Below are 12,616 nucleotides of genomic sequence, written 5' to 3' on the forward strand. Positions count from 1 at the left end.
CGGGAATCAGTCTGGTGAACCTTCGCTGCACTCCCTCAATAGCAAGAATGTCCTTCCTCAGATTAGGAGACCAAAACTGAACACAATATTCCCGATGAGGCCTCACTAAGGCCCTGTACAACTGCAGTAAGACCTCCCTGCTCCTATAATAAAATCCCCTAGCCAAGAAGGCCAACATACCATTTGCCTTCTTCACCGCCTGCTGAACCTGCATGCCAACCTTCACTGACTGATGTACCATGACACCCTTTTCCTAATCTGCCGCCATTCAGATAATATTCTGCCTTCGTGTTTTTGCCCCCAAAATGGATAACCTCACATTTATCCACATTATACTGCATCTGCCACGCATTTGCCCACTCACCTAACCTGTCCAAGTCACCCTGCAGCCTTTTAGCGTCCTCCTCACAGCTCACACTGCCACTCAGCTTAGTGTCATCTGCAAACTTGGAGATATTACACTCAATTCCCTCATCCAAATCATTAATGTATATTGTAAATAGCTGGGGTCTCAGCACTGAGCCCTGCAGCAACCCAATAGTCACTGCCTGCCATTCTGAAAAGGACCCATTTATCCCGACTCTCTGCTTTCTTTCTGCCAACCACTTCTCTATCCATGTCAATACATTACCCCCAATACCATGTGCTTTAATTTTGCACACCAATCTTTTGAAAGTCCAAATACACCACATCCACTGGCTCTCCCTTGTCCACTCTACCCGTTACATCCTCAAAAAATTCTAGAAGATTTGTCAAGCAGGATTTCCCTTTCATAAATCCATGCTGACTTGCACCGATCCTGTCACTGCTTTCCAAATGTGCTGCTATTTCATCTTTAATAATTGATTCCAACATTTTCCCCACTACTGATGTCAGGCTAATCTGTCTATAATTACCCATTTTCTCTCTCCCTCCTTTCTTAAAAAGTGGTGTTACATTAGCTACCCTCCAGTCCATAGAACTGATCTCCGGAGTCAATAGATTGTTGGAAAATGATAACCAATGCATCTACTATTTCTAGGGCTACCTCCTTAAGTACTCTGGAATGCAGAGTGTCAGGCCCCGGGGATTTATCGGCCTTCAATCCCATGAATTTCCTTAACACAATTTCCCGCCTAATAAGGATTTCCTTCAGTTCCTCTTTCTCACTAAACCCTCGGTCCCCTAGTATTTCCAGAAGGTTATTTGTGTCTTCCTTCGTGAAGACAGAACCAAAATATTTGTTTAACCGGTCCGCCATTTCTTTGTTCCCCATTATAAATTCACCTGAATCTGACTGCAAGGGACCTATGTTTGTTTTCACTAATCTTTTTCTCTTCACGTATCTATAGAAGCTTTTGCAGTCAGTGTTTATGTTCCCAGCAAGCTTCCTCTCATACTCTATTTTCGCCCTCCTAATTAAACCCTTTGTCCTCCTCTGCTGTATTACAAAATTCTCCCAGTCCTCAGATTTGCTGCTTTTTCTGGCCAATTTATATGTCTCTTCCTTGGATTTAACACTATCTTTAATTTCCCCTTGTTAGCCACGGTTGAGCCACCTTCCCCGTTTTAGTTTTACTCCAGACCGGGATGTACAATTGTTGAAGCTCATCCATGTGATCTTTAAATGGTTGCCATTGCCTAACCACTGTCAACCCTTTAAGTATCACTTGCCAATCTATTCTAGCCAATTTAATGCCTCATACTGTCGAAGTTACCTTTCCTTAAGTTCAGGACCCTAGTCTCTGAATTAACTGTGTCACTCTCCATCTTAATAAAAAATTCTACCATATTATGGTCCGCAAGGGGCCTCGTGCAACAAGATTGCTAATTAGTCCTTTCTCATTACACATCACCCAGTCTAGGATGGCCAGCCCTCTAGTTGGTTCCTCGACATATTGGTCTAGAAAACCATCCCTAATACACTCCAGGAAATCCTCCTCCACCGCATTGTTACCAGTTTGGTTAGCTCAATCTATATGTAGAATAAAGTCACCCATGATAACTGCTGTACCTTTATTGCACACATCCCTAATTTCTTGTTTGATGCTGTCCCCAACCTCACTACTACTGTTTCCTCTAATGTGGTGACCAGAACTGCACGCAGTACTCTAGCTGTGGCCTAACTAGTGTTTTATACAGTTCAAGCATAACCTCTCTGCTCTTATATTCTATACCTCGGCTAGTAAAGGCAAGTATCCCGAATGCCTTCTTAACCACATTATCTACCTGTTCTGATACCTTCAGAGATCTGTGGATAAGGTCCCTCTATTCCTCTACACTTCTCAGTGGCCTATTATTTAATATCTATTCCTGTTAGCCCTCCCCAAATGCATTTCCTCAGACTTCTCCGGACTGAATTCCATTCTGCCCACCTGACCAGTACATTGATATCTTCCTGCAGTCTACAGCTTTCTTCTTTATTATCAACTACACGGCCAATTTTTGTATCATCTACAAACTTCTTAATCATACCCCCTACATTCAGGTCTTGGGACCAATGACCGTCCTAAATGGAAGAAGTGCATCCGGGAGGGCACTGAGCACCTCAAGTCTCATCGCCGAGACCATGCAGAAACCAAGTGCAGGCAGCAGAAGGAGTATGCAGCAAACCTGTCCCACCCTCCCTTACCCTCAATGACTATCTGTCCCATCTGTGACAGGGACTGTGTTTCTCGTATTGGACTGTTCAGCTACCTAAGGACTCATTTTAAGAGTGGAAGCAAGTCTTCCTCGATTCCGAGGGACTGCCTATGATGATGATGATGATGATGATATAGATCACAAAAAGCAAGGGACCTAGTGCTGAGCCCTGCAAAACCCCACTGGAAACAGCCTTCCAGTCACAAAAACACCCATCGACCAGCACCCTATGCTTCTTACCTCTGAGCCAATTTTGGATCCAACTTGTCACTTTGCCTTGGATCCCATGGGCTTTTACTTTCATGACCAGTCTGCCATCTGGAACCTTATCAAAAGCGTTGCTAAAATCCATATACACCACATCAAGAATTTCCTGCAGCTGTTCAGTGGCATTTTTGATCAGGGAGGCAATATACCATCCTAGAATCCTGTCTGCGGCCGCAGAAACGCCTGTCTGTTCCCCTAACTATCGAATCCCCTACCACTATTGTTCTTCCACTCTTCTTCCTCACCTCCCTGTGCATCTGAGCCACCCATGGTGCCGTGGACTTGGCTCTGGCTGCACTCCCCAGAAGAGCCATCGCCCTCACCAGCATCCAGAACTGAAAATCAGTTAGCGAGTGAGATGCACTCAGGAGACTCCTGCCCTACCTACCTGGTCCTCCTTGTCTGTCTGGCGGTCACCCATTCCCTCTCTGCCTACACACTCATAAGCTGCAGGTTGACCATCTCCTGAAACGTGCTATCTATGAACTTCTCAGCCTCCGGATGCACTGCAGTGACATCAGCCGCCAGTGAAGCTCCAAAACCCGGAGCTCAAGCTGCTCTAGCTGACGACACTTCCCATACACGTGGTCATCCAAGCCATGAGAAGCAACCAGGACCTCCCACATGGCACAGGATATGTATTCCACAGGACTGAGCTGCCCTGCCATGCCTCTATTTAATAGATTATGAACTTACTTAGCAGAAATAAAGTTAAAACTTAAAAAAACTCACCAGCTACTCACCAATCAGTTCCTTCCCTTGTGCCAACGTCGCCTTAGCTTTTCCGCTCTGATGTCACTCCTTCAAATTCTGCCTGTGTTGAGTTCCTCCCAGTTCAGGTCCCACTCAGGCTCTTCGCCTCTGCTCTCAGGCCTCTTCTGCCATGCTCTTTATCTTGCTCTCGCTCCAAGCTCAGGTCTGCCACCTCTGTTCTCAGGCCTCTTCTGCCATGCTCTTTATCTTGCTCTCGCTCCCAGCTCAGGTCTGCCACCTCTGTTCTCAGGCTTCCTCTGCTACACTCTTTATCTTGCTCTCGCTCCCAGTTCGTAGGCCGGGAGGAGGTTACAGAGACAGGGATAGCTGCAGGGCGGGTAGAGGTTACAGAGATAAGGAGGATTGTAGGGCGTGAGGTCACAGAGATAGGGAGTGTTGTAGGGCAGGAGGAGGTCTCAGAGGTAGGGAGGGTTGTAGGGTGGGATGAGGTTACAGAGATAGGGAGGGGCGAGGCCATGGAGGAATTGTCGATGAATACCTCAGGTTACACAAGTGTGTAGCTTCATTCAGACATCTGTTCTTATTTGGCATTAACCTCGGCAGCTCAAATACCATTTTGTCAATTGTTTAGGTCATGATTCTCCAGCGTCGGCTAAAAATATGAAATACCTGTCACATGTGAATTTTGAAAGCAAAATTCACTCCTCTTAATTTTAGCGAAAAAAAAGCAGATGTGAATAAAATGTGGTATTGGTGGTGCGGGAGGGGGTGGGGGGTGGGGGGAGGGGTGGGGGGAGGGCTGTCAGCCCCAGAGGACTAAAGAGCCAATTTATTAATCACTTACGTTCATGTACAGACACCACACAATCGTCCGGCATTCCTCACTGGGCTATTGTTAGATAGCTAGGAACTACTAAATTAACCATTAGTATCCAAACACTGGAGCAAGTACCCCAGTTATCTGTCTAGTTCTGTCCTGGGTACTCATCCCTTACAACAGATCAATAAACATTATTGGAAATCAAGGAAAAGGTTCCGAAATTCGGTGGGGCTGAACATCTTATCATATGTGCCGGAAAACACCTGGCTCTGATCTGCCGAAGTTCACAGGGTCAGGAAGAGGTCACCCGAATTGTACGGTTTCAGCGGGCTGGGGGCATTGAGCCCCCACCCCCCCAAAAAAAACAGCCGGAGCATTTGGCGAGGAATTCCAGGTCGAGGGGGCAGGGATACAGACATGGAAGGAGATAAGAGGTGCAGGCAGAGACAGACATACAGGTACAGGCAGAGGCAGACACACGGTACAGATCGAGACAGACACAGGTACAGGTAGAGACAGACACAGGTACAGGTAGAGACAGACAGAAGTACAGGTAGAGACAGACACATGGTACAGGCAGAGACGGACACAGGTACAGGTAGAGACAGACACATGTACAGGTAGAGACAGACACATGTACAGGTAGAGACAGACATGTACAGGTAGAGACAGACACATGTACAGATAGAAACAGACACATGTACAGGTAGAGACAGACACAGGTACAGGTAGAGACAGACACATGTACAGGTAGAGTCAGACACATGTATAGGTAGAGACAGACACATGTACAGGTAGAGACAGACACAGGTACAGGTAGAGACAGACACATGTACAGGTAGAGACAGACACATGTACAGGTAGAGACAGACATGTACAGGTAGAGACAGACACATGCACAGATAGAAACAGACACATGTACAGGTAGAGACAGACACAGGTACAGGTACAGGTAGAGACAGGCACATGTACAGGTAGAGTCAGACACATGTACAGGTAGAGACAGACACATGTACAGGTAGAGTCAGACACATGTACAGATAGAGAAAGATACAGGTACAGGTAGAGACAGACACATGTACAGATAGAGACAGACACATGTACAGATAGAGACAGACACACAGGTACAGGTAGAGACAGACACATGTACAGATAGAGACAGACACAGGTACAGGTAGAGACAGACATGTACAGGTAGAGACAGACACATGTAGAGATAGAAACAGACACATGTACAGGTAGAGACAGACACAGGTACAGGTAGAGACAGGCACATGTACAGGTAGAGTCAGACACATGTACAGGTAGAGACAGACACATGTACAGGTAGAGTCAGACACATGTACAGGTAGAGAAAGACACAGGTACAGGTAGAGACAGACACATGTACAGGTAGAGACAGACACATGTACAGGTAGAAACAGACACATGTACAGGTAGAGTCAGACACATGTATAGATAGAGACAGGCACAGGTACAGGTAGAGTCAGACACATGTACAGGTAGAGTCAGACACATGTACAGATAGAGACAGACACAGGTACAGGTAGAGACAGACACATGTACAGGTAGAGACTGACACATGTACAGATAGAGACAGACACACAGGTACAGGTAGAGACAGACACACAGGTTCAGGTAGAGACAGACACATGTATAGTTAGAGACAGACACAGGTATAGGTAGAGACAGACACACAGGTACAAGTAGAGACAGACACATGTATAGGTAGAGACAGACACATGTATAGGTAGAGACAGACACATGTACAGGTAGAAACAGACACATGTATAGGTAGAGTCAGACACATGTATAGGTAGAGTCAGACACATGTGGAGATAGAGGCAGACACATGTACAGGTAGAGACAGACACATGTACAGGTAAAGACAGACACAGGTACAGATAGAGACAGACACATGTACAGGTAGAGTCAGACACATGTACAGGTAGAGACAGACAAATGTACAGGTAGAGACAGAGACAGGTACAGGTAGAGACAGACACATGTACAGGTAGAGACAGACACATGTACAGGTAGATACAGACACATGTACAGGTAGAGTCAGACACATGTACAGGTAGAGACAGAGACAGGTACAGGTAGAGACAGACACAGGTACAGGTAGAGTCAGACACATGTACAGGTAGAGACAGACACATGTACAGGTAGAGTCAGACACATGTACAGATAGAGACAGAGACAGGTACAGGTAGAGACAGAGACAGGTACAGGTAGAGTCAGACACATGTACAGGTAGAGACAGAGACATGTACAGGTAGAGACAGACGCAGGTACAGGTAGAGCCCTGTTAGACCTTAATAACTTCCTGCCACTGAGAGTGACACCAGTTAGCTCTGATGTTCTGATCATGTATTTTTATAGCTGCTACTGCAATGAGCTCTGTGAAACAATATTAGCTTTCAGATTGTGAAAATATTATTTTAAATCTAATTAAAATTTGCCCGTAAAATCTGTTCGACACAGATTGTGACAACAATTTAATTCCTGCAATTTCCAGCCCTCACACTTCAGAGTGAATTCAAATGGCTGGTTATGACTCCAGTCTTTAAGGCGAGGGAGTTTTGAATTGAATAAAGGCTTGCCTTTATATAGCACCTTTCATGCCCTCAAGATTTCCCAAAGTGATTTACTGCCAATGAAGCACTTTTGTAGTGCAGTCACAGTTGTAATGTAGGAAACGTGGCAGCCAATTTGTGAACAGCAGGTTCCCACAAACAGCATTGTGATACAGACCAGATAATCTGTTTTAGTGATGTTGGTTGAAGAAGAAATATTGGCCAGGATACTGGGGAGAACTCTCCTGCACTTCCTACAATAGTGGCCGTGGAATGTTTTACATCTACCTGAGGGGGCAGACTGAACATCAGTTTGAGGTCTCATCTGAAAGACGGCATCTCCGACAGTGCAGCACTCCCTCAGTAAGGCACTGGGTGTGTCAGCCTGGAGTATGTGCTCAAGTCTTGGGAGTGGGATTTGAACCCCACTGAGTCTGCCTGAGGTACCTCAGGTCAATCGTTACATCGCTCACTGCGCCCTGGGCGAGGTGCACACCCACACCCTTTTAAATTAAACATCACATGAGTCCTACCAGAGGAAAAAGACTTGCAACCCAAAATAGGACACTGAATTACTGAGGTAAACCTTCCACTGAGTGACCAGGAAATGGTCTGAATACTTTTAATACAGATGGAATTGAGGGCCGTGCACCATTTACTTTGGCAGATTCAACCTAGCAGAAGGAAACTTATACCAGACATACGGTTCCCTGTAGGTTTTACAAATTAACTCATTTTCCACATACAGCGTGGTTTAAATCGCAAGGAACAATGCTGTTGTTTTTAAATTGTGCTCAAATATTGAAAGCAAGAATGTGTTAATTATAGAAAATATGGGTGATGAGTCATTTTATATATTTCTCTTCTTAAAGCTACAGCTGCTTTTCACCTCAAGGAGAAATCCACAATCCAGTAAGTTTTAGTGATTGTCCTCCTGCCCAGTGGAGGGCTGTTAATGCTAGGTAATTAAGTATTTGCCCATATTAGGCATCCATGTAAACGTCACACACTATCAGGTCAGGTAAGTGACGACACACAGTACAGGTAAGCTCCCTCTACTTTATCCCTTTAAACCCAACTACACAAGAGAACTCCCTCTCCTGTTTTATTCGTGATGACAGGTTGGAGATCACTCTTGCTTTTGAACTTTAAAAGACTCCATCCCCCGGCCCTACAACCCCCCAGATTGCTGTTCCACTGACTCTGGCCTCTTGTGCATCTCCCCTCCCCACTTTTATCCCACCATTGATGGCCGTGCCTTCAGCTGCCTCAAACCTCACGTTCTACAAATCGCTCCCTAAACCTTTTGATGTACAAATAATAATTTAAAAGTCTAATGGAATGTTGGTCTTTATCCCAAGGGGCTGCAATACAACGGGGTGAAAGTAATGTTACAGCTGTACAGAGCTCTGATTAGACTCCATCTGAAGGTCCGTGTTCAGTTCAGGGCACCACATCTCAGGACGGATACACTGGCCTTGGTGGGGCTGCGTCACAAGTTTACCAGAATGATACCGGGGATAAAAGGGTAAAATTATGAGGACAGGTTGCATAGGCTTGTATTCCCTTGATATAGAAGATTAAGGGGTGATCTAATTGAGGTATTTAAGATGATTAAAGGAGTTGATCGCGTAGATCGGATAGAGAAACTGTTTCCTCTGGTGGGGGAGTGCAGAACAAGGGGCCATAACTTTAAAATTAGAGCTAGGCCGTTCAGGAGTGATGTCAGGAAGCACTTCTTCACATAAAGGGCCGTGGAACTCTCTCCCCAAAAAACTGTTGAGGCTGGGAGTCAGTTGAAGAATCTTAATCTGGATTAACCTTTTCTATTTCGAATAATTAAGCTCAAGTCTCTGGAGTGGGACTCAAACCCACGACCTTCTAACTCAGAGGCAAGAGTGCTATCCCCTGAGCTACGGCTGACACCTGAAGGCCTAAAAGGTATGAGGGAGCTTGTACACATTTCTACAGCTCACCTGCTTCTGTTGTAACTTTCAGCAAGTAGCCGTCTAGCTCAATGGAGAAGTGTTGGTTCTCGTAGGGCAGCGATATCTTCACCCCGTCTTTCTTTACTGTCAGGTGCTGCAGGAGGCTAATGCTGGTCCTGCTCAGCATCACCTCGATGGCCTTAGTCCATGAGTAGGCGTATGTCCTGCGGGCATCATTCTGTACCAGCACCTGGAAGCTCGCTGCGCTGGAGCAGTCCTTTGTTAACACATACTGGCATGTTCCTTGAAAGTTAAAGGCCCTGCCATCAAACGTGTTGTAATGTGGGTCGCCAAACACAGTGCAAACACCGGGCTCTATGAATGTAAAAACTCAGGGTCAGCAAATCTGCCAAGCATCGAGACTTGCAGACTGGTAGATGGGAACCACATCCCATTGGAGGAGGGAGAGGATGGGGGGAGGAGGAGGAAGAGAGAGTGAGGAGGAGACAGAGGGAGGAGGGAGAGGGAGGAGGAGGAGGGACAGGGACACCTCCTAAAGCAGGAACCAGCCAGTGGCCAAAGCAACAGATGGGAATCATAGCAACAGATTGGAACCATGGTAACAGCCCTCTGCTTTTATCATTTCGTGTGGAATTTATTAGTAGAATTTGGATTAACAGAAACTTGATTGATGCAAAGAATTCGAGTTCATGCCCAATTTCCATTTACTGTCATGCTGTAAAGCTCCTGATAGTAACCCAGATACAAATGTTTTGCCAAACTGGCATCGTATTATCAGAGTCCAGTTATAATTTATTTCCTAGTTACTACTTAAAGGTAGTTATTCTGCTGTAAATCTGTACAAAGCCTAGAGTTACAAACCTTCTGAAAAACTGAAGCCACTATCCTTTGCATTCATCCATCTATGTCCCCGCACCCACCCCCCCCACACCCCCACTGGTACATGCAGTGTGACAAGATCCCTCTGTTCCCGCCCCCCAGTACATGCAGTGTGACATCATCTCTCTGTTTCCCCCCCCGCAGTACATGCAGTGTGACATCATCTCTCTGTTTCCCCCCCCCCAGTACATGCAGTGTGACATCATCCCTCTGTTCCTCCCCCCAGTACATGCAGTGTGACATCATCCCTCTGTTTCCCCCCCAATGCATGCAGTGTGACATCATCCCTCTGTTTCCCCCCCCCCAGTACATGCAGTGTGACATCATCCCTCTGTTTCCTCCCCCCCAGTACATGCAGTGTGACATCATCCCTCTGTTCCCTCCCTCCCCGAGTACATGCAGTGTGACATCATCCCTCTGTTCCCTCCCCCCCGAGTACATGCAGAGTGACATCATCCCTGTTTCCCCCCCAGTACATGCAGTGTGACATCATCCCCCTGTTCCCTCCCCCCCCAGTACATGCAGTGTGACATCATCCCTCTGCCCCACCCCCCCCGACTCTCCGGGTACATGCAGTGTAACATCATCCCTCTGTTTCCCACCCCCAGTACATGCAGTGTGACATCATTTCTCTGCCCCACCCCCCAGTACATGCAGTGTGACATCATCCCTCTGCCCCACCCCCCGAGTACATGCAGTGTGACATCATCCCTCTGCCCCCCCAAGTACATGCAGTGTGACATCATCTCTCTGCCCCCCCCCATCCCAGTACATGCAGTGTGACATCATCCCTCTGCCCCCCCCCAGTACATGCAGTGTGACATCATCCCTCTGCCCCACCCCCCAGTACATGCAGTGTGACATCATCCCTCTGCCCCCCCCCCAGTACATGCAGTGTGACATCATCCCTCTGCCCCACCCCCCAGTACATGCAGTGTGACATCATCTCTCTGCCCCACCCCCATCCCGGTACATGCAGTGTGACATCATCCCTCTGCCCCCACCCTCCCCCAACTCCCCGGGTACATGCAGTGTGACATCATCCCTCTGCCCCACCCCCCCAGTACATGCAGTGTGACATCATCCCTCTGCCTCACCCCCCCAGTACATGCAGTGTGACATAATTCCTCTGCCCCCCCCCAGTACATGCAGTGTGACATCATCCCTCTGCCCCACCCCCCAGTACATGCAGTGTGACATCATCTCTCTGCCCCCCCCCATCCCGGTACATGCAGTGTGACATCATCCCTCTGCCCCCCCCACTCCCCGGGTACATGCAGTGTGACATCATCCCTCTGTCCCCCCCCCCAGTACATGCAGTGTGACATCATCCCTCTGCCCCACCCCCCAGTACATGCAGTGTGACATCATCCCTCTGCACCCCCCCCCAGTACATGCAGTGTGACATCATCACTCTGCCCCCACCCAGTGCATGCAGTGTGACATCATCCCTCTGCACCCCCCCCCTCCCCCAGTACATGCAGTGTGACAACATCCCTCTGTATCCCCCCCCCCCTCCCCGGTACATGCAGTGTGATATCATCCCTCCGCCCCCCCCCCCAGTACATGCAGTATGATATCATCCCACTGCCCCCCCCCAGTACATGTAGTGTGACATCATATCTCTGCCCCCCCCCAGTACATGCAGTATGATATCATCCCTCTGCCCCCCCCCAGTACATGCAGTGTGACATCATCCCTCTGCCCCCCCCAGTACATGCAGTGTGACATCATCCCTCTGCCCCACCCCCCAGTACATGCAGTGTGACATCATCCCTCTGCCCCACCCCCCCCGACTCTCCGGGTACATGCAGTGTAACATCATCCCTCTGTTTCCCACCCCCAGTACATGCAGTGTGACATCATTTCTCTGCCCCACCCCCCAGTACATGCAGTGTGACATCATCCCTCTGCCCCACCCCCCGAGTACATGCAGTGTGACATCATCCCTCTGCCCCCCCAAGTACATGCAGTGTGACATCATCTCTCTGCCCCCCCCCATCCCAGTACATGCAGTGTGACATCATCCCTCTGCCCCCCCCCAGTACATGCAGTGTGACATCATCCCTCTGCCCCACCCCCCAGTACATGCAGTGTGACATCATCCCTCTGCCCCCCCCCCAGTACATGCAGTGTGACATCATCCCTCTGCCCCACCCCCCAGTACATGCAGTGTGACATCATCTCTCTGCCCCACCCCCATCCCGGTACATGCAGTGTGACATCATCCCTCTGCCCCCACCCTCCCCCAACTCCCCGGGTACATGCAGTGTGACATCATCCCTCTGCCCCACCCCCCCAGTACATGCAGTGTGACATCATCCCTCTGCCTCACCCCCCCAGTACATGCAGTGTGACATAATTCCTCTGCCCCCCCCCAGTACATGCAGTGTGACATCATCCCTCTGCCCCACCCCCCAGTACATGCAGTGTGACATCATCTCTCTGCCCCCCCCCATCCCGGTACATGCAGTGTGACATCATCCCTCTGCCCCCCCCACTCCCCGGGTACATGCAGTGTGACATCATCCCTCTGTCCCCCCCCCCAGTACATGCAGTGTGACATCATCCCTCTGCCCCACCCCCCAGTACATGCAGTGTGACATCATCCCTCTGCACCCCCCCCCAGTACATGCAGTGTGACATCATCACTCTGCCCCCACCCAGTGCATGCAGTGTGACATCATCCCTCTGCACCCCCCCCCTCCCCCAGTACATGCAGTGTGACAACATCCCTCTGTATCCCCCCCCCCCTCCCCGGTACATGCAGTGTGATATCATCCCTC

At 48.6% G+C, this 12,616-nt stretch overlaps 1 protein-coding gene across 1 annotated transcript in view; it reads right to left on the reverse strand.

Annotated features, from left to right (window-relative positions):
• bmper (BMP binding endothelial regulator) overlaps positions 1-12,616 on the reverse strand; it is a 166,230-nt gene that overhangs the window by 13,686 nt on the left and 139,928 nt on the right. The window contains exon 12 of the mRNA XM_070874387.1: positions 8,979-9,305. Coding sequence (XP_070730488.1) covers positions 8,979-9,305 — 327 coding nt within the window. The remainder of the gene's footprint in view (positions 1-8,978; positions 9,306-12,616) is intronic.

Source organism: Pristiophorus japonicus, chromosome 1, assembly GCF_044704955.1.
Source record: "Pristiophorus japonicus isolate sPriJap1 chromosome 1, sPriJap1.hap1, whole genome shotgun sequence".
Lineage (NCBI taxonomy): Eukaryota > Metazoa > Chordata > Chondrichthyes > Pristiophoridae > Pristiophorus > Pristiophorus japonicus.